Here is a 20,686-nt window from a genome sequence, read left to right as displayed (position 1 = left end):
AAAAAAAAAGAAAAAAGAAATAAAAAAGATTTATATATAAAAAATAATAGTTTATGTCATATTGACATCGAGGGGAGTCTTTTTATTGTTTCATGTATAATATATATAAAGATAAAAGGGGGAATAAGGGAGGAAAAATAACAAACTTAAAAGGCTTTTCTTATCACATCCATCAATGTACAACAAGTGATTATTAAATTTACTTCTAATAAATCACGTTTGTCACCACCTATTTGACTCAGTACATGACGTTGTATGGTTAAGCATTCTTCACTATACTCTGCTAATAGCTTCCATCTTCTGCAATTCTTATGACTGTGGTAGTCATGATCTGTATCTTCATCACTGTCACTGTCAATATAATCTTCTTTTGTTTTGTTCAAATTTAATATCACTTTGATCTCACACGTAAAATCATTGGATAATAAACTTGGCCTCTTCCACCTAAGCTTTGATCCATAAAAGTATGTTTCGTATTCAAATAGCAATGTATTTGTCGTAAACTGTTTCTTTATCAAGTATTCCGGTTCACTTTCTCCTTCCAACTCGATGGTGATGTAGTCTTTGTTAAAAGTCTTTCTTTTCACATAGGCAATCTTTTTATTTCCTTTGGCTACATCCACTAGAGTATTTTGTTGGTAAGTCCATGATCGTGAACTTAGTTTTCGATAGACTAACTCTCTATCGCTGTTGTAAATGTCACGGTGTCGTAAAATGTAGTACCGGAGCATTTCTTGTTCCCTTAACAACATCATGCTTCTTTGGTGACGCAGCGTAGCACTTTTTTGTCGTTGTTCTTCTTGTTTATTGATTTCCAATTCTGTAAATGATGTCTGTGTGGTAGGCGATGATTGTTTAAGAATAGAGTTAGTCATGACATGTTGAAATGTTGTCTTGGGTGATGAAGGTGGTGAAGTATTCGGCGTTTCTTGAGTTGGATATGAAAAATATCGACTAGAATAGGAATCGGTAGTCATCCGACTGCTTCGGCTTCCATGACGACTGGCTGTCACCGCCATATCTTCCTCGTCATACGCATTTGGCTTTTCATATCGAGGCGTGTCAACTGCGTTTGGTTTTTGAAACATTTAATAAAACTAAAGAGAAAAAAGAATAAAGAAAGTGAAAGAGAAAGGGAAAGATAAAGAAAAGAAAAGAAAAAAGAAGCAAAAAAAGGGACATGGAAAAAACGGAATCAAGATGCAGAAAGGAAACACTAAAAAGTACACAAAACGTATTTTGGTGTAAACAAAGGAGCAGCATTTTAAATGGGCACATTTTAAAACACCGGGTCAACTTTTTTTTTGGGCAACATGACAGCCTTCCCAGTGTGTCTTTTTTTTTCTTGAAAATATATTGACGCGCATACATTACTTAACTAATGTCGTCAAAGGAACAAGAAACAACTAGTCTTTTTACAAAACTTAAAAAAGCCATCGACAGTGAAGATGACCAGCAGGCTTTAGAACTTTGTGATCAACTCTTAAAATTGACACCAGATGATAAAATAGTCCTTCAATCTAAAGTCATCTCTCTCATTCGTCTCGAAAAATACAGAGACGCCCTTACACTCATTGCTCGTCAATTCAGAAACACAAAGGAATTGGCTTATGAAAAAATCTATTGCTATTATCGTACAAACCAATTTGCACCAGCCATGGAACTTTTGGAAGAATTGTCATCAAGCAATCAGTCACCTTCCTTACTTTATCTTGAAGCACAGCTCGTAAAAAACTATTAAGTTATTAGGAAAAAAGGATACTCATGATTTCTTAGTTGTATTCACAAGGGCAATTCAAAAAAGCTGTTGAAGTGTATGAATCACTATTGAAAACTTTGGATAAAAAAGATGTTCTTTATGACGAAATTCAAGTAAACTTATTAGCTGCAAAGGCAGGTCTTTTGTTCTCTACCTATCAAAGCAAGGAAATAGACCCTGTAAAGGAAAGATCAGAAGATCTTTATGAAGTTGCTTATAACGCTGCTTCGGTTTATTTGGCGCAAGGAAATATTGCAAAGGCCCAAGAACAGCTTGAATTAGCTCAGAGTAATATTAATAGGATGAAAGCATTTGCACCCTTTTTTAAAAAGAAATACTATTTATAGAGCAATGCATGGATAAATCAAGCACAATGAGTGAAGAAGAACAGGAACAAGAACTGGCTGTCATCACAACTCAGTTGGGATACACATACCAGCTTCAAGGACGCACCTCGGAAGCAATCAAAATCTATCAATCCGTGCTAAACTCAAAGTAAAACCTTATCTCGTATACATTTTCATTTGTTGACCTTTTTTGCAATAGAGACACAAGTATTGCAGCTGTTGCTTCTAACAATATTGTTGTTATTGACCAAGCAAAGGATGTAGAAGATGCAGCTAAAAAATTAAAGTTTGCAACAAGCAAAGAAGCCGATGCTAAACTAAAAAATTACCAAAAGCGCGTGATCTTAATGAATGAAAGTTTGTTACATTTATATGCAAAGAAGGTTAGTATTTGTTATCCTTTATGTATGTAATTTAAAGCTGATGGGTACTGTGTGTAGTATGCTGCATGTAGAGATCAAGCACAAAAATTGATTGATAAATATCCAGATAACGACTCGCTCTATCTTGTTTTAGCGAGCGCCACTTATCACCAACATAAGGCCAGCAAGGCAATCGAGGAACTCAAAAAGTATGCTGAAAAGAAACCTACGTCACTTGCTATTCATTTTGCAGCTATCCAACTGCAAATGCTTGAGTCACAACATAAGGCTGCCTTAGAGACACTACAGCATTATTTGAACGGGGTAGCTGATAATAAACAAGAACAGTATAGACCTGCTATTGTCGCCCTTTTGGTCTGGCTTTACCAACAAACAGGTCAACCCGAGAAGGCGATGGAAACTTTGGATAAGGCAGCTTCCATCTGGAAGTCAGATGATTCCTTTGCCTCGACACATACACCAACTTCGATCGTTAAACAGACAGCTGCGTTCAAACTAAAGGCTGGACGTCTCCAAGAAGCAGTTGAGGACTATGAGCAACTTGTCAAGGAGGATCCAACAGATGCTCAGGCTGTCGCTGGCTTGATCGCAGCCTATGCTCAGGTCGATCCTACCAAGGCAGAACAGTACGGCAGTGCTTTGCCAGAAATCGCACTCAATCATATAGACGTCGACACACTTGAAAAGATAGTACCTGGTGTAAAGCGAGGATATGTAAAGAAGGATCCTAACGGGTGAGTCACTGCTAAACATAACAAGATCAGCCTTATTAATACCATGAGTAGTACTTTTGTTAAGAAGCCAAAGCAAAAGAAGAAGAGAAAGCCACTATTGCCCAAAAAAATGGACTCCAAGTCTCAACCTGATCCAGAACGATGGTTACCCAAACAAGAGCGTTCAAATTTCCGTGCAAAGAGTAAGAGTAAGAAGACTGCCAAGAGTTCCACACGAAAAGCCTAGAGACATAATAATTATAAAATTCTCCAATAAAAAGCGCGGCTCGAAGAGTCCTTTTTCTACCTCAATACAAAAAGTACTTAAATTACAGTCTTTTCAATCTTCTTTTTAGACTGTCATTGAGCAATATGTTCACTGTTTTTATTTATTTATAAAAATTCTACATAGAAAATGTAATTTACGTTAAGCTGTTAATAAAACTATCAATGTTATATTCTTCCTCATAGTCCTTTTCATCCCATAGCGACTCCAAATTTTCCAAGACTGCTTTAGCAGCTCCCAATCCTTCAGCTGATACATTATCTTTGGGCTGCTTCTTCTTGGCTTCATTATCACCGCCAATATTAAACAAGTCAAGGATCTGATCCGTATCCATACTCTGTAACCCAGAGTTTTGTTGATTCACAATTGAATTAGCAATATTGAGCTTGAACTTTTGGAGACCCATGATTTTTTCTTCCAAGGTACCACGAGTAATCAATCGATAGACATTCACTACTTTCTTCTGTCCAATACGATGTGCACGATCCATTGCCTGGAGATCCTTCATCGGGTTCCAGTCATGTTCAACAAAGATTACAGTATCTGCACCTGTAAGGTTAAGGCCGAGCCCACCTACATGCGTCGTCAGCAGTAATACGTCAATAGATGGATCCGCATTGAACTTTTGAACGAGCTCATGTCGTTTATTTGAGTCTACTGACCCGTCTAATCGTAGATAGCTCACCGTTGGCATCAACTTTTTAAACAAGTCATTCTCTATAATATCCAGCATTGGCTTCAATTGACAAAAGATAAGCGCACGATGCTGACTCACGGCTCCGATGGCCATAGCTGCTGGATCTGACTCTGATTCTGTGTTGGTTACTCCAATACCACATTCTCCGAGCAGCTGCTTCAGTGCTTGCAGCTTGGGTGCGTTCTGAATGCTGTGTAAGGTTGTGTTGGACTTGTGCAAAAAGTCTTGCACTTTGTTGTAATTGGCATATTTTTCATTCACAACCAATAAAGGATGATTGCATAGCCTGCGAAGGTATTGTAATGCCTGGAAGATGTGGGTCGCTCCCTTGGAAGCATTCGTCTTTTGTGGCGCCAGATCGTCCTCTACACTGCTCCGTGCTTGAGATTTTGCAAATTCTTCGTATAGAGACTTTTGCAGTTCGCTCAGTTCACAGTAGTAGTCCTGAATGATCTTGGGCGGTAAATCATGTAATACGTCTTCTTTTAATCGACGCAGCAAGAACGGTAGTACTTGCTTGTGTAGAGCTTCTAATGCCAGTGCACCCGCTTCCTGTTCTTTTGATGAGCTCTTGCTATCTTTACTTGCGAGAATAGGTTTGCCAAAACGATCGTTGAACGCCTTCTCTGTGCCAAGGAAACCAGGCATCAAAAAGTCAAACAAGGACCATAGCTCAAGCACATTATTCTAAATACGTATGGGTTATGAGTTTTTATCTTCAAAATGCTGTTGTTACTCACTTGGATAGGTGTACCAGAGAGAATAAGACGATGATTTGATTTCAGCGTTTTAATCGCTTTTGTGATCTTGGTCTTGCCGTTCTTGATAATGTGTCCTTCATCCAGAATACAGTAGTTCCAGTGCAGAGGCTCTAGTTCGTCAATATCATTACGAATAATATCATAGGACATGATGACTATATCATAATTATTAAACGAGGCACGGATTCTAAAGAAGCAATGAGTACTGCAGTTAGTACAGGCTGTATATGCTTACTTTTTACGATCATTGGGGCCTCCTGTGTAAAGTAATGGTTTCAGATTATCACAGTAATTTAGGATTTCATGGTACCAATGCCCGGTCAAGGTTGGTGGACAGATGACCAGAGATGGGCAATGCGCAAACTCAGGAGACTGTGTTTCTTGGTATTTTTGTGCTCTTGTATAATGGTCACCAGCAAGGATACAGATAGACTGAAGCGTCTTACCTAAACCCATATCTAAACCCTCATCATATCAGTATCCTATGTTCCAAGCCTTTTTTTTAAAGTACTTACCATCACACAATATGCCGTGCAGGTGGAATTTGTTGAGAAAAGCGAGCCAGTTGACACCTTCTTGTTGATACTTGCGAAGTTCTGCCTTGATCTTGACTGGGATTTCGTAATTTTCAACCTTGGAGCTATCAAGCAATTGTGATAAGAATCGGCGTTCTTCATCACGATGCGCGAGCATTTCTGCAGACATGCCTGGAGGGTCAGGAATACCTGCTTCAAGAGGTACAAGCTTGATAAGCAAGGCAAAGCAGTTGGTACAGATAAGACGAACAGACTCATCAGGATCACTCATGCGACCAAGGATAGGAACTATTAAGAAGATTGTATAGGGCAAGATCTTGGTATCCAGTAGCTGTACAAGGTGATAGATAAGTTCAGCTGCACCTTGTCGGTGATGCACATTGAGTGGATTACTGAGATGAGGTAGGACTTGTTCGACGATCATATGCATCGTTCTGTCAGTGATCACATTAGCGATGGCTGCTAAGCATTTGGCGCTCATGGTGCGTATAACGGCATAGCAAGATTGCAGTGATCGGCAGACATAAGGCACAATGTTACTCACATCGTCCCATAACTTCTCGGAAAGATGAGGTACTACCATGGTCAAGACAGTCAAGGAGTCAATCACATCCTGTCCGATTTGAAAATCTTGTCGAATCACTTTATCTGCCTGCTCGATGCCTTGCTCAGGGAATATCTCGATGATTTTTTGACTAGCACATTCCTTTAGTTTAGGAACCATATTAAACACACTGGGGCCAAAGCGGTTACAGAGCTCTCGTAAGGTAATTTCAGCGCCTCGCTTTGTAAGCTGTGCATCTTTTTGTTCAGGGGTCAGTTCTTTGGACTCCTTACTTTTGCTTGTTGTATCTTCTTTTTGAATAGACAAGATGCCTGATTCGAGTTGATTATCCTGTAATAAGGGTGTCACGGTCGTATCAGCACAAAGGAAAGTACACAGATTCTTTACAATCTTGTCATTAGGGCTAGTACGGCTTTGGTGGGAACGTTCACAAAGAGCCACAAGATTGGCAAGCGTAGCAGCCGACCGTTGTTGTAAGTCTATGTTTTCTTCATACTTGATACTATTCATCACACTACGAATCACTGGGTTCAATTTGGCGGGCAGTACACCAAGCTCGACCACAGCACCTGCAGTGCTTGCGTAAACGTGGATTTCGATCTTCTGTTTCAGTTCCTCAAAGTATCCCATAGATGCAACTACACGACGCTGTCGTTCTTCCATCGACTTAAGTAAGGCGGCACGGCCCTTGCCTTTAGGGACTTTGGTCAATAACTGATCAAACATCTCGCTGATCACAGCGGATGCTGTCTCGACGGTAAAGAGAGGCCCCTGTTCTGGAAGCGCCTCACCAGGCACAAGGGTAGGTAAAGTAGGAATTTGATCCAAAGGTACTTTGGCTTCCGAGTGAAATGCGTTTAACAAGTTTTGGCATTCAGCACGAATACGTTTCAGGACATGAACGAGCTCAAAATAGAAGTTTGTAGCTTGCTGCTGAGCATTTTCGAGATTAGCAATCATGGATTGAGACAAAGTCTTGGGGAAATTGTGCGTATTGGCAAGAATAGCTTCTGGGGGTGCGTGGATAATATCGTCTGCGTTGTATCTTGTCTTTAAGACAGCCTTGGCCCATTCCTCAACAGCCATAGCACCCAATTGACGTTTCAATGCCCATTGCGAGCTAAGAAGATTCAAAAGCACATCCTGATAAGACAGCTCCATGGAATCATCAGGCCAGGTGCTCATAGCCATGCCAAGCGCACTGGTACACGCAATACGACAGCGCATGACTTGGTCCATCGTAACAAGAGAAAAGTCTTGAGCAATCATACCTGCATCTAAGTTATGACTTTCTTCTAACAGATTGCCACGTACAACATCTTCTGGAATACCCTTGTTTACTGTCTTTTTTGATTTCTTTGTCGCTCCTTTATCCATTAGGGCGCTTCCACCGCCCAGACCAAACGCTCCTGGGGGCTTGTAAAAATAAGTGGCTGTATCTAGTGGTTGGCCGATTGGCGTCATGGTAATTTCAAACCAGCTTCCAAGCCAGTTTTGTGTTCCTTGCAAAACAAGTTGATTCTCGACTTTGCCGTCAATAGTTAAAGAACTCCAAACTTGAAGTGATTTTTCTAAAATGTCGGGTTTTTCTTCTACAATCATATTTTGAAATACTAAACGATAAACACGTTCGTCGATCCACTCTGAGGCTGTACCGCATTCTAAAAAGGTCAATAGGGTGTTCAAGACAGCCATGCGCACACCCGAAATGGTGTGTCGAAAGAAAGGATGCAATCTGGGCACAAGATCATTTAAGCTAAAGTTCTCACGTACAATATCCATCACACCTAGCTGTTCAAACATCTTGGCAATCAAGTCCATGACAGCACCAGTTGAAGCTGTTAGGTCATCCTTGAGGTCGATCAAACAGTCCCATAATGTCAAGATGACATCGCGGATTCTTTCCCTGGAACTAAGGCGTACAAATTCAGAGGTGATGGGTAAAAGTGTCGCAGCACTCACTGCACGAACATCGTCGTCATGATCTCGTAAGCCTAAGATGATAGCCCCTGTTGTGCCTTCGACAAGCATCTCTACTAGATCCTTTCGAACCGCAACTGTGTACTTAAGGCCAAGTAATCCCGCATGCCTAACCTCCCAGATTGATTTGCCAGCAAAGGCTGGGTCTTGCTGATTGATAAGTTTTAATAGATTATCATGTACTTTTCCAACTGCTTCTGGTGTCATGTACTGCAATACAACGCCCAATGTTTGCGAACATGTTTCACGAACAGGACATACAACCTGGTCAGAGACAAAGTCTGCAAATCTGTCGAGGGCAAATACACATAACAGTCTGATAGCACAATCTTCTAACCATGCATTATGTAGCTCCTGGTTCTTTTCTTTATAACCCACTACACACATGTGGTCATGTCAGGACACTTTCTTTTTCATATCACGTCAACATTACCTTTTTTGCCAGCACCGGCACCATGTGCCTTAAGAATGCTACGCAGCCCAATACCAGCACCGTGACGAATCTCCCAAGCAGGATCAAAGAGATCTAAGCACAAGTGCTCACAAATCATTTTAAATGGCCAATCATGCTGAGGTTCATCTGCTGCATTGTCTGCTGGGCTTGGCTTCTTTGCCTCTACAACAAACTTATTGGACTGTGGTTGAGCGGTAATGTCAAATTCTTCTTTTTCTATTTTAACTGGTTTTGGTACAGGATGATCTGACTTATTTTTCACGTCCATGATACGTACTCTATAAATAACAATTAATCACACTTGGACATTCTGTGTACGCACATATATCATGGGTATACATTTACTTTTCGGCTTTGTTTTTCATTTTAGATTCTGACTTTAGTTTACGTTTCAGCATATTTCGTTCCCTGGCCGATAAGCCCGCCATGTTGATCTCTGCTATAGCAGGTGTAGGTGGCATTAAATTAGTTGTTGTTGTTGTTGTTGTAGCAGGTGAAGTAGATGTAGTAGAAGCGGAAGGAGATGGAACAGGTGTGGATTTTTCTTTTTTGGAGCGTGTGTCCAAATCGGCATCCTCTAGGAGATCGACTATGATAAAGCATGGGGTTATAATGGTTATCTAATACATATTGAATCTTATACCATCCATAAACTGACTTGCTAAACCCAGTCGTTCTTTTAGATTACGTCGTTGGATCTCTAGTCGTTCTTGTGGTGTCATGTCTGAAAAGTCAATATCGTACTCTTTTCCAGCTGAGCCAAGTAAGAGTTTTCCATGTTGAAGAACAGATGCTAAATCGAATTCACTAAAACGCAACTTGTGTTGTTCCTCGTTGTTGTCTATTTTTATGGCAATTTCATCTTCATCCGAAGGATCCCATGCTGGTACGTTAGCAGCAATGGCTTCCAGTGCTTGACCAGCAGCTAAACGTGTATCCCACGCTTTGCTCCTCAAGTGGACAGCGACCTATGGCAAAGTCAACTTTTCTGTATGATATGACAATCATTTTTTATTTTACTCTTGATAATAAGTTGTATAGTTCACCAGGATGCTGCTTTTGAATTTCACCCAACTGTTGGGCTGCTGTACGTCTGACAGCTGTTGTTGAGCCTGTATCTAATAAAAGGACGAGTCGATCGAGCCTAAAGACGCATAAGAAAAAGAAAAAGAGAGCTGTATTTAATTTATGTTACCTTGTTGTCATCTGTGGCTTTTTAAATGCACCCCCTTTTCTATATGTTTTTAATACATAGAAAGGGAAAAAGTGCAATTTTTATACTTTTTGAAATTTCCAAACCGGAAAAAAAAAGACGTCACTGTCCAATCATTTTAAGACAAAAGGAACTGTTATGCAATCATCATTCTTTTATTGTTTGCTGTGCGCAAAGGTGTGTTTATGGGGTAAAGAATATGTAAAATATGCGAGAAATGTCACTAGCCATAAGTAACAATAATAATATACACAAAGGAGGGTATTTTATTTCCATATTTACAAAGGGCATAATTGGTTCTATAATAATTCTATAATAATGGTTGTATGTGTTTGTTTGTGTTTGTATGGACGTGATGTGGGTGTATGGGCGTATCATTTACATGTCCTGATATTGGTATCAGGACCTATTAACATAAGGGCAGGAGTCATCATGAGTGAATTGAGAGATATCGATACCACAGCCAGGACAGAAATCTGATTCAGAATAGCCTTGATTAACAAGTATTGAAACGTAAGTGATAATTTTGTATCCGTTCATATTTTTCTTGTCGTTAAAATTTTTTGTGAAATGTAAAGAAAAAAGAAAAAGAAAACTTGCTTTTCAGGAACTCCTCCCTCTTTATTTATAGAGTAGAAGCTGCGCGTTTCGGAGGTTAGTAAAAAGTTTAAATTACACTGAACGGAAACTCATTCTTCACTAAGATACTAAAATAACTAAATATTACCTAATTGGTTGTCATTTATAAAAGGTAATTTGTGACAATAAATAACTCATTTTCACAAGCGACGGATAAACGTGGCAACATGTTGGTGTGACCATGGCTGCTAAGCAACACCCAGACGGCTAAATATACTCTGTAGTATCTATAAAAACCACTTATCGGAAATAGATTTTTACGTTATTTGCAATGTAGTAACGTGGTGTTGGAGATGAGCGGTAACATGATTGAAACTCATTACCAAAACTCTGTAATTAATCCAATAACAGAGCAATAAGAGGAAAAAAAGGACATCTGATCTGTAAACAAGCCACATCTATGACTTGATCACGTTCTGGCTCGTTCCCCTCTCTCCCCTCGTCTTCCCGTTATTCAAAACAATGACCGATCTTCCTACTATCGTTGTCCTCATCTCCGGCTCAGGCACTAACCTTCAAGCTCTTATTGATGCCACTCAAGAAGGCAGACTCAAAGCAAAAATTGTTAATGTCATCTCTAACCGAAAGAACGCATTTGGTCTTGAACGTGCCAAGAAGGCCGGTATACCCACACAAACGTTTTCACTCAAACAATTTAAGGACGCAGGCAAGACACGCGTCGACTTTGATATTCACGTTGCAAAAGCCATTCAGGAATGTAAGCCAGACCTTGTGGTCTTGGCTGGTTGGATGCATATTTTGTCACCTGAGTTTTTATCCTTCTTTAACGACAATGTCATCAACTTACATCCTGCTTTACCTGGCCAATTCGACGGTGCTCACGCCATTGAACGAGCTTACGAGGCTTACAAGAAGGGAGAGATTACACACACAGGCATCATGGTTCACAAAGTGATTGCAGATGTTGACAAAGGACAAGTCATCCTTCAACAGGTTGTTCCCATCTATCCAACTGACTCTCTTGAAGATCTCGAGAATCGTATTCATATAGCTGAACACAAGCTCATTGTCGAAGGCGCTCAAAAGTTTTTAAATGAATTAAAAAACAATGTGTAAATATGCTTTTTATTGTAAAAGATCACCACTCTTTGTTTTTTCTTTTTTATATGTTTCCAATTACTGAACGTATATCTCTTGCGAATATTAACACGTTTATTGATGTCAGAGGGATATATTTGGATATTATTTATTCAACAAAATAAGCTACGTTGGCTGCACAATAAGTGATGTAATACAAATAATTGCATCTAAAGTCAATTAATAAACTGCAATAAACATATGGTTAACTCAATTAAATAAAAGAACGAGCCTTTAGAGTTTATCTATTCACAATCGCTTTCCTTTTTGCAAGAGTTATTGTTTGACAAATACTAAATTTATGACAAATGTATACAAAATTTATTTTAAAGAGTATATGAGGCATGATGAATAATAAATGTAATGATGTATATGAACATGTTACTAGAATTATATACTAGAATCTTTTTTAACGATTTTCAGAGTTAGCAACGAGGAGTTCGAGTTCACGAGGAGCATCAAATTGAGGCATGATGACTTCAAGGAAGTGGATCTTGTCAGGATTGGCTTGAACTTGTTTCATAGCTTCTTCGAATTCATCACGAGTAGCAACCTTGCCTTCGAATCCAACCTTGGGACAACCCATCTTACTGTTCTTTTCGAGATGAGCACCAAAGTAGTCAAGGGTCTTACTGTATTCCCACATCTGGAAGTTGTTGTAAGCACGGTGAGGACCATGGATAAGCTTTTCAATCAAATAACCATCGTTATTCAAGAGGAAGATGACAGGTGTCAAACCATGACGAAGGAAAACACAGACTTCTTGACAGGTCAATTGGAAGGAACCATCACCAACAAAGAGATACACACGACGATTACGATCGGCAATGGCAGCACCAACAGCAGCACCAACGGAGAAACCGATGGAACCCCAAAGAATTTGAGTGATATAAGTGGTGCCTACAGGACCATCCATGTTTAAGGAAGCAAATTCAGCAGTACCTGTTTCAGCACATACAATAGCGTTTTCATCCATATATTCGGGAACCTTTTGCCAGAAGTAGTTGTGTGTAATTTCAGTACCGGGCTGAATAGGTAAAGGCTTGTGGCGAGGACCCAAATCGAAGACACGAGGTTGTTCAGGAAGAGTTTGGGTCAAGAGAGGAATGAATTCCATCATGGAAACCTTTTGGTATTCAGCGCAGAAGACAATGGTGGCAAATGAGTGGAGAGTGATTGTCTTGGAGCGATCAAGTGCGTAGGAAAAGTTACCAGTGTTGAAGTCAGACTTGATGGAACCAATTTCGATGATCAAGTCGGCTTGTTTAATTTCTTCACCCACGGCTTCAAGTGTGACATTACCAGAATAACAACCACGGAAACAGTGGAGTCTTTCATCTACAGCACCTTTACCCATGGGAGCCACATAGGTAGGGAAACCAGAACGCTCGATGAATTCTTGGACTTGCTTTTGACAGCGGTGACGGAGAACGCAACCATCGACAATGATAACAGGGAATTTAGCCTTGGAAATAGCGTCTGAGACTACTCTTAAGGCAATTTCTTGGACTTGAGGGGGGTTCTTAGGGAGTTGGGTTTGAACAGGAGGAAGAGAGTCAGGAATCTCTACTTCGCAGAAGATAAGGTCGATAGGGATACCAATGTAACCTGTTCGTTTAGAAAGAAGAGCTTGAGAAATAACACGGTCAATTTCAGCAATGGCAGTTTGTTTCTTCAAGTGGGCAGAAGCGCAAGCAATCATTGAAGACATGTTGAAGAAGACATCAAAGTTACCATCACCAAGGGAGTGGTGAAGCATGGCACCAGCAGCTTGAGACTTGGTAGAAGGAGTACCAACAATATGAATCACAGGAAGCATTTCGGCGTAAGAACCAGCAACACCATTGACAGCAGATAATTCACCAACACCGAATGTGGTGATAAGAGCACCAGCACCACGGATACGAGCATAACCATCAGCTGCATAAGAAGCGTTCAATTCGTTGGCATTGTTACCCCAAGTGAGTTCAGGATCATCTTCGATGAGATCGAGTAAAGGCTAATGATAAAAAATCAATAAAGCCGAAATGCATAATAAACGCAAGTTATACGTACCATGTTGAAGTCACCGGGAACACCAAAGACGACGTCAATGTTGATTTCCTTAAGACGGTTGAGAAGATGTTGACCGATTTTAATTGAAGGCATTGTTTGTAAAGTTTTTAAAAATTGAAGAAAGAAAGAAGTATAATTCTCTATTGACGTAAATTATCATGTTTCTTTTATAGTCTTTTTTTTTATGTCATATCTACACACATCAATGCCTCATAGTGTGATACTACGACTGTGCCCGAAAACATCGGAATATGAAAATCATCAATGCGGTTATCTTTACTGCGATTTGGCTTGTCTAATAGAATTAAAATTTTTTCATAGTAAACAGACATAAAGTTCTGGTTGATGCATGACAAGGATATATATCAGCAGGGTTTTGATCATTAATTATTTTTATTCAAAGGCATGTCTTTCTTTTTTAATTTTCTTATTTCTATTTTTGTAATCAATAATATCTTTCTGGTCGCTACATTCATCTTTTGATTATTTAAGGGCCATTCATTCTTAATGTATACCAATGAAATATTATAACTTGAGTCTTTTTCTAGTTTCATGTAAAAGATAGGACAGACGTAATCAGCATGACATGTACGACCTTAACCATATTCTAATTCACACCATGACACTTTCTCCTATACGCATTCAAACATTCACATAGCCTCTTTAACGCGATTATCATTGCTTACCACGATATTGGATGAGTCTTGGCTGAGAGAGATATATGACTGATAACCGATAACACGAGACAATGTTTTAATGGCTGATTGTTGTCGGAACCCTAAACCAAGTTGCTTGAACTTCAAAAGGGAAACATAAAATGGGCCTAGAGTGAAAATTGAATTTCAGCCAATCAAATCTCTATAGCATCCATTCCTTAATCTGATCCGTTGAATTCCTGCTTCTGCTCTTCATTTGCTGCGAAAGTGCAGAAATGAACTACGCATAATAACACAGAAAAGAGAATTATTTATTTCCATGACAACAATAATAGTAGAATAAGCAAGAGTTATGTCAAATAAAGTGTTTCAAAGCAAGTGCTACCTTCTTTATTGAGAGTAGCAAAAGTGGGATGATTTTTAGGCATGATTTTCACTCATATTTCACTTGTTATTTTTTTTTTTTTTTTTACTCCTGGTAGATCATAGAGATATCCGCTGCGATTATATCAGTCGAGAGAGGAGGAGCTTTTAATAAAGATGAATTTTGTTTTCCTATATCGAGATCGTATCATTTACATGGACCGGAACCCACTTCTTGCTCACCCGAAAAATTGAATAACGTAAAATGCCATTTGTTATGTTTTCTTTTAAGTAGACTATGACAAGTTCTATATAAGGATGTATCCGATAGTCAGAAGTATTTACGGCTGAAAAATCACTTGTTACCATTGTCATTCTGCGATACCGTAAAGGATAAAAGAGTAGCCGCCAAATGTCTTTTTTTTATCTATCACGAAATCAAGGTACCTGCACCACCAGATATGTCTGTCGATTAGCCATATCCTTTCTATGAATGTACACGACTTATCACTTTGAATTCAAGAACAAAAGGAATAGTCCGCATGGCTACAAACAGACTATGGAATAACATTACCCCTGATACAGAAGCTTTAATAGGATACTTTTTATTTTTTATGCAAAAAGAGAGCCATCGGTTATGTTATAAAGAAATCGCTACTCAGTTTGTAGTAGTCTGTTTCCGCTTTTATTGTTATCGAATTTACCTTATCTAAGCAAATATCAAGGCGTGATGTTTGATTATTCTTTTGTTAATTACAACCATAAAAGATACAATACTACAAGTTTCATTTTTAAGGCAAGGCATCTGGTTTATGAACCTGTTCGATCGATGACTTTTACACATGAACTATTTTTAACTTGACAGTGTTTCTAGGAATATCATTTCTCCATGTTGTCTCACAGCTTGAACTTCCTTAAACAGAAAAAATGTCAACTAATTTAGGATGTAGAGTTTACGAATATAGTAGCTGTTGGCTGTTACCTATTCTAAGAACCAGACTTTACTCTATTCATTTTCAAATGTAAATGTGTTGTACATGAAACATGTGACTTATACAAAAAAACAGCAGTGTCAATTTGAGTACCTCTTTATTCTTTATATGAGTATCTGTTGTATGTTTATTCTTTTTCTTTATGGGCTCTTCCTTTAAAATGATATCACAATAACTAGAAAAGGCAAAGGTTATTTTCACCAATATTACGTAAAGCCGTCTCTGATAACAAGAGAATCACATACGATTCTTTATTTAAGAAAATTTACTGCACATGACAGCTTTTCATCCAGTGTGTCCAAATGGTTGTGTGTATTACAAGCAACAACCATTTATTTATCTGTTCACCGTATAGTAGATTACTACTTTCGGGGCCATTCTTACAAGCTTAAGTAGGATACAATTATGATACCAAAGAAAGTAAGTGATTTGGGCACACTTACAGAATTCTATAGCATTCAGCAAATCTTCTTCACAATAAACGTGTTTTAATCGATAAAACTTTCTATTTCTACTTCTATATCAAAGAAGATTATGTATTCTTTGTCGCCTTATAAACAGTATATCAGGCTCATAATACTGATTTATTGTATTTGACAGCACTTATTTAAAGATCAAACTCTTTTACCACGAACCTCTTTCTTTGTTAATAAAGGACTAAGAAGAAGCCCATTCGAATCCACTTGTATTCATAAATTACATGGCGAATACTACTACACCTCCTCAATATCTGCTGACATGTGTCTATGTAAGTGAAAAGAGGAGAATTTGACTTGCTCTAATCGCTATTTTTCTTTCTCATATGGTCAGTGGCTCTTTCAAGTCTTTTTATATGCTTCTGATTTACTCTACTACTTCCTTTTTTCTTGAGCGCCACACTCATGTCATAAATAATTGCAACGCAAAACGAAACATAAGCTCAATAAGAATGTTACAAGCAATTGTGGGCAACAAAAGGTCAGCCGCTGCTCTCTCTTCCCCTTTCTTCCTCTCTCTTTTTCTTCTTCACTACTTGTTTAAGAACATTTTTAGGCACCCACTTGTTATTTAGCAAAGAAAGTTTGTATATTAACTGATAGCAAAGCCAGAATAAAAGCCTGCAACTATGTTAGAAGAAATTGTTAAACGTAATAACAGAAATGATATTAGCATTCCTTCAAAGAGGAAGTTTCATAACTCGACACACCGGTTACCTAAAGACGATGAGGAGTAGATGAGGCTTACAGGCGTAATCTTACTTGATAGTCCTCATTCTTACTTTTATTTACTAAATCATTTCCATAGCAACACGTTACCTATAAAGAGCTACTTGAAAGGTAATACCAGAGACATAATAGAAAAAGTCAATAGAAGTCAACATTCTTATTCAGGAACTTCTTACCAAGTGTATTAAAAAATCTGGACTTCAAGAACGGGAAATATCTGTACTTGACATAGGCTGTAGACCAGGTGTATGGACCATGGCGAGCTTTTTATTATGCTTGCTTTTTACCATATCAACACTCTTCAAAAGGGTATGATTACTGATTATCCTAAATGTACTTATCATGGTTGTGATATAGCTGATGTCATCATTTGAAATGTTATGCCCAGGTAGTTTACATTTAATATTGGAAATGTCGCTAAAGTGCTTTCTTCCTTAGATAATTCGTTTGGTTGTGTCTATATGCGATTGTTTATTCTGACATTCCGCCCAGACGAATGGCCAATTGCTGTCAAGGAACCATTGCGTGTCACCAAGCCAGGGGTTTTGTGAAACTCTTGGGGCCTAATACAGAGGTAAGGGCCCAGAAGATCATTTTTTTATTTTTATAATAAACAATGCATGTGTAAATACTAGAACAAAAAATTGATACCTTTTATAAATCAGTAAGTATTGAACCAGAGATATAAGGAAAAGATATCTTATTTCTTTTTTATAAAAAAGAAGCTCATATCATTTGCAGCGTTCGAGATCAAAATCCTCTCATCGGTAGAGAACTGGGAAGACTATTAAGAGAAGCCGGAAATACAAGAATAATAGAGAAAGGATTTGGGCATGCAGATACAAGCAAGGGATAAAAAGGTTTATTTTCCTAGATACTAAAGCAAATAAAAGCAGCATGTACAAGTGCAACAGAGAAACTTGCTTGGAAACTGGGTCAAATTTGTGTCAAGAGTTCTCTTCCTGAGCCCTCTGGAATAGTAGGACTCAAAAATGAAAAAGAACGACAGGCATTCATAAATGAATTTAAGAAATGAATAACTACTGCTTGTAGTTATTCTGTCTTTTATGCGGTCGTTACTCCAAAAGGTTGCTTCTTAATAGCTATGGATGGATAAGCGAATTTTAAATAAATATACTTTGACTGTGTCTGCTGCTATCAGCGTATCCTATGTGATTTATACTTTTGCGTGTATCAAATAAAGAATAATCAAGGGTTAGAGGTGTTATGTTTACCTGAGGCATAAAGTGATCAATAAATATATAGGACTTAGTCAGTTTACCTACAAGGAGAAAAATGCACGCTAGTGAGTCCGTTTGCAGCAATACTTTGCTTTGTTCATATCAAAAAACAAAGCAGCTATCGGATGTTTTAATTAAGTATACAAAATAAAATACTGAACTAATTCATAAAGAATCAACCTTCCCTCTAATAAAAGGTTAGTATATCGGTAAGTACTTGGTTGGCATACAATGAATTGCTGCTGATCATTTTCTGCATTAGCCATGACAAGAAGCATCTTTAAATAATACAGATGCTGAAAAAGGCACGGTATTGTTGTCAAAGAGAGAATCTCATAAAGTTCAGCCATCAACTTATTGGCTACCTAAAGATGAAGAGGAACAACAAAGATTGGTAGGGGTAAGCAAGAAAGTAATCATGAGAAATACCATTTTGCACAACCTTTAAACAATTAGCAACACCTTGCTTTCAAAGAGCTGTTTGAAGTACATATATTAAGTTATGCTTTGTACGTATATATATATATATATATATTAACCATTCCATTATGACCTATCACCAAGCGCCACAAACACCTTGGATCTTAAGAGAGGAGTTTCGATTGTGAATGCTGGATGTGGTTCTGGAGCCTGGGTTACGGTATACGTCAATTCTTTTTTATTGTTTCAAAAGAATTCATCTTCTTTTAGTTAGCAAAATGTGTAAAGCAAGGAAGCAGCCCCCAAAGTGTTGGGTTAGAGTTGGAGTGAATGAGAAAAGAAACAGAGTAGGTAAGTATCATTCAAGCCGAGCTCTCTATATGCCCTCTATGCCCTCTATGCTTCCTTCTCTTTTTCTTTCTTTCTTTGCGCTTTCCGGACTGGTTATCGCCAGCCCTATTTAATGCACTTTGGGTTAGATATTAATAATTCCTTTATAATTTTACTCACTTTTCTTGCTTCTCTTTTTTCTCATAAACTCTCTTCTTTATAATGTAATAACTGATTTACTAATCATTTCTTTTATATCTCATTCTTCTGCTTCTGATGGGCTCTTTTATTATTTTTTGTTGTCTGAAATCACCATTTTTTTTTATCAGTGTGCGAATAATTCCTGAATAAAGTGTAGCAACAAATACTCCCACTTCCAAGAAATTTGCTCGAAACTGGGTAGAATCTGCAAAGGGTGCCACGCCCTTTGTACCTTTGTCTCTGGTTTAAAATATGAAAGCGAACAAGAAGACTTTTATCAATGATCTTCAATACTGCTTGACTGCTAAAAGCAGATTTAAGAAAATACAATAAAAATGAGGTATACGCTAAAAAAGGGAACCTTTGTGTAAGGGAAGTGTAACTTGACAGATGTTGCTGTTTAACAAATATGATTGCGCAACGTGTTACATCAATCCAGCAATTCTACAATTGATGATTTGAAATAAAGATAAGCAAAAAAAAAAGAAGAAAAAAGAAGAAAAAAAAAAGACAAGGGACCACGATAAAATTCTAAGCATTATTTTTTTTTACTGAAGAATGACTTTTAAGATTACTATGAGATTGTTTATAAGAAGGGTAAAGCGAAGCCAAAAGCTTCTTTTATGTTTAATGATAGAGCATTATGTTAAGAGATACTGTTATGCCTGATCTATAAGCGTGAGGGTTGTCTTTTAACTTCTCCATGTGTGAATTATACTCCGATAAGATGCATTCATAAGGAGATAATATTTCCTTTTCACGGACTCCTTTTTCACATCATGTAATTATATCAACATTTTGTCCAGGAATGGCATTAAGCAATATACTAGCTGTTAGCTTTATGCAGGTATAAAAGATCTGCATGATGTTATTTCCTTATTAATGTGTACTAAGCTGCCTTGCATGAATGAATAGTTATTTCCGCCTTTATTAAAAATGAAGCTAGTGCATAAAAGTATGTAATATTTTTCGTTCTATTTTGATCTATAGTAGGCCAAGACATAGGGTCAAGTGATGATAGTCTCTAAGAACGAATCTATTTTTTTTTCCTACTAATTAAACTATCGATCTCGATCTAAATTGTTGCATGGCCTGATTCTTTATAGTCAATGTGTCTTTTACGTCATGTGTACCATTTGAATTAGACGGGCTACCTTTATGATGTTCCTTACCCTGATCCTCATCTTTTCTCATTTCCATAATATCGTTTCCCAAATAAGTTTCGGATCTTGTTTTCTCGCATAAAACTCCCATCCTTTTTAAGCTAATTCATAAAATAAAATAGTTTTTGTTTTTATAGTAAAGTTTATTGTTTCCGATGTCAAGGTTGCATGCATACACTAAACATAACGTGACCTTTGGCGCTAATAAAAAAGGGGGGAAATGGGCAAGGGGGGGGACTATTGTATTCTAACCTGTAAATATCTTCCTTTTTATTCGCCTTGTATGACAGATGTTATGAGGTAATTTACGTAAGACTTGTAATTCAAGTGTCATGATGAGTATATTTTTCGCCTTATTTTTCCAAATATCGTAATATCATCAAAAGGCCAATAATGTTTTCAGCCTTAATTACGCCCGGATCACATCAAGAGTTTATCTAGACAAGTCTTTAAAAGAAGTTTAATTTTTAATAATAGTGAATATGAACCAATGCGGTCTTGAACCTTGTTATTAAGGAGAATAGAAAAAAAAGATATCGAAAAAGGGAGCGATGGTCTATGCAGTTCATTGACTAACTTGACGGTTGCTGTTTGTATGCAATTAAGGCTTAAAGCCATGTTTTTTTTTT

General features: G+C 37.9%; 6 protein-coding genes across 6 annotated transcripts; 2 read left to right on the top strand and 4 right to left on the bottom strand.

Moving 5' to 3' along the window:
• Positions 1–19: 19 nt before the first annotated feature.
• On the bottom strand, positions 20–1,167 carry RHIMIDRAFT_263638 (uncharacterized protein). Its single transcript, XM_023611689.1, has one exon. The coding sequence runs from the start codon at positions 1,086–1,088 to the stop codon at positions 147–149; it is 942 nt and encodes a 313-aa protein (XP_023463060.1). The 5' UTR covers positions 1,089–1,167; the 3' UTR covers positions 20–146.
• Positions 1,168–1,315: 148 nt separating this feature from the next.
• RHIMIDRAFT_294530 (TPR-like protein) lies at positions 1,316–3,580 on the top strand. Its single transcript, XM_023614092.1, has 6 exons — positions 1,316–1,726; positions 1,777–2,047; positions 2,107–2,254; positions 2,306–2,489; positions 2,547–3,223; positions 3,275–3,580. Exons 1-6 carry the CDS (start codon positions 1,382–1,384, stop codon positions 3,447–3,449), a joined length of 1,800 nt encoding a protein of 599 aa, XP_023463059.1. The 5' UTR covers positions 1,316–1,381; the 3' UTR covers positions 3,450–3,580.
• On the bottom strand, positions 3,558–9,839 carry RHIMIDRAFT_263636 (uncharacterized protein). The gene is made up of 9 exons (XM_023611688.1): positions 9,677–9,839; positions 9,502–9,625; positions 9,125–9,449; positions 8,827–9,070; positions 8,461–8,759; positions 5,462–8,404; positions 5,182–5,404; positions 4,926–5,133; positions 3,558–4,872 (listed from the first exon to the last, which is right to left on the bottom strand). Exons 1-9 carry the CDS (start codon positions 9,685–9,687, stop codon positions 3,625–3,627), a joined length of 5,625 nt encoding a protein of 1,874 aa, XP_023463058.1. The 5' UTR covers positions 9,688–9,839; the 3' UTR covers positions 3,558–3,624.
• Positions 9,840–10,779: 940 nt separating this feature from the next.
• RHIMIDRAFT_263634 (phosphoribosylglycinamide formyltransferase) lies at positions 10,780–11,466 on the top strand. The gene has a single exon (XM_023611687.1). It carries the CDS (start codon positions 10,796–10,798, stop codon positions 11,408–11,410), a length of 615 nt encoding a protein of 204 aa, XP_023463057.1. The 5' UTR covers positions 10,780–10,795; the 3' UTR covers positions 11,411–11,466.
• Positions 11,421–13,617, bottom strand: RHIMIDRAFT_218849 (pyruvate decarboxylase PdcB). The gene is made up of 2 exons (XM_023607362.1): positions 13,487–13,617; positions 11,421–13,430 (listed from the first exon to the last, which is right to left on the bottom strand). Exons 1-2 carry the CDS (start codon positions 13,577–13,579, stop codon positions 11,841–11,843), a joined length of 1,683 nt encoding a protein of 560 aa, XP_023463056.1. The 5' UTR covers positions 13,580–13,617; the 3' UTR covers positions 11,421–11,840.
• A 107-nt stretch (positions 13,618–13,724) lies between these two features.
• On the bottom strand, positions 13,725–14,118 carry RHIMIDRAFT_263632 (uncharacterized protein). The gene has a single exon (XM_023611686.1). The coding sequence runs from the start codon at positions 14,038–14,040 to the stop codon at positions 13,870–13,872; it is 171 nt and encodes a 56-aa protein (XP_023463055.1). The 5' UTR covers positions 14,041–14,118; the 3' UTR covers positions 13,725–13,869.
• Between the last annotated feature and the right edge of the window lie 6,568 nt (positions 14,119–20,686).

The sequence above is a fragment of the Rhizopus microsporus genome (genome assembly GCF_002708625.1).
Source record: "Rhizopus microsporus ATCC 52813 unplaced genomic scaffold scaffold_18, whole genome shotgun sequence".
Classification (NCBI taxonomy): domain Eukaryota; kingdom Fungi; phylum Mucoromycota; class Mucoromycetes; order Mucorales; family Rhizopodaceae; genus Rhizopus; species Rhizopus microsporus.
Note: the sequence above shows the minus strand (reverse complement) of the source record. Positions and strands in the feature narration are given on the sequence as shown.

Bases quoted from the DNA above. Each gene is read 5' to 3' on its own strand.
- RHIMIDRAFT_263634 (XM_023611687.1), top strand. From the start codon at position 10,796: ATGACCGATCTTCCTACTATCGTTGTCCTCATCTCCGGCTCAGGCACT.
- RHIMIDRAFT_218849 (XM_023607362.1), bottom strand. From the start codon at position 13,579: ATGCCTTCAATTAAAATCGGTCAACATCTTCTCAACCGTCTTAAGGAA. The intron at 13,431-13,486 runs GTACGTATAACT...TTTTATCATTAG, and splicing joins TTCCCGGTGACTTCAACATG to CCTTTACTCGATCTCATCGA.
- RHIMIDRAFT_263636 (XM_023611688.1), bottom strand. The intron at 8,760-8,826 runs GTAAATGTATAC...TGTTATTTATAG, and splicing joins ATGAAAAACAAAGCCGAAAA to AGTACGTATCATGGACGTGA. The intron at 4,873-4,925 runs GTGAGTAACAAC...ATACGTATTTAG, and splicing joins TCTCTGGTACACCTATCCAA to AATAATGTGCTTGAGCTATG.
- RHIMIDRAFT_263632 (XM_023611686.1), bottom strand. From the start codon at position 14,040: ATGAAACTAGAAAAAGACTCAAGTTATAATATTTCATTGGTATACATT.
- RHIMIDRAFT_263638 (XM_023611689.1), bottom strand. From the start codon at position 1,088: ATGTTTCAAAAACCAAACGCAGTTGACACGCCTCGATATGAAAAGCCA.
- RHIMIDRAFT_294530 (XM_023614092.1), top strand. From the start codon at position 1,382: ATGTCGTCAAAGGAACAAGAAACAACTAGTCTTTTTACAAAACTTAAA. The intron at 2,048-2,106 runs GTAATATTAATA...TACTATTTATAG, and splicing joins ACAGCTTGAATTAGCTCAGA to AGCAATGCATGGATAAATCA. The intron at 2,255-2,305 runs GTAAAACCTTAT...TTTTTGCAATAG, and splicing joins CAATCCGTGCTAAACTCAAA to AGACACAAGTATTGCAGCTG.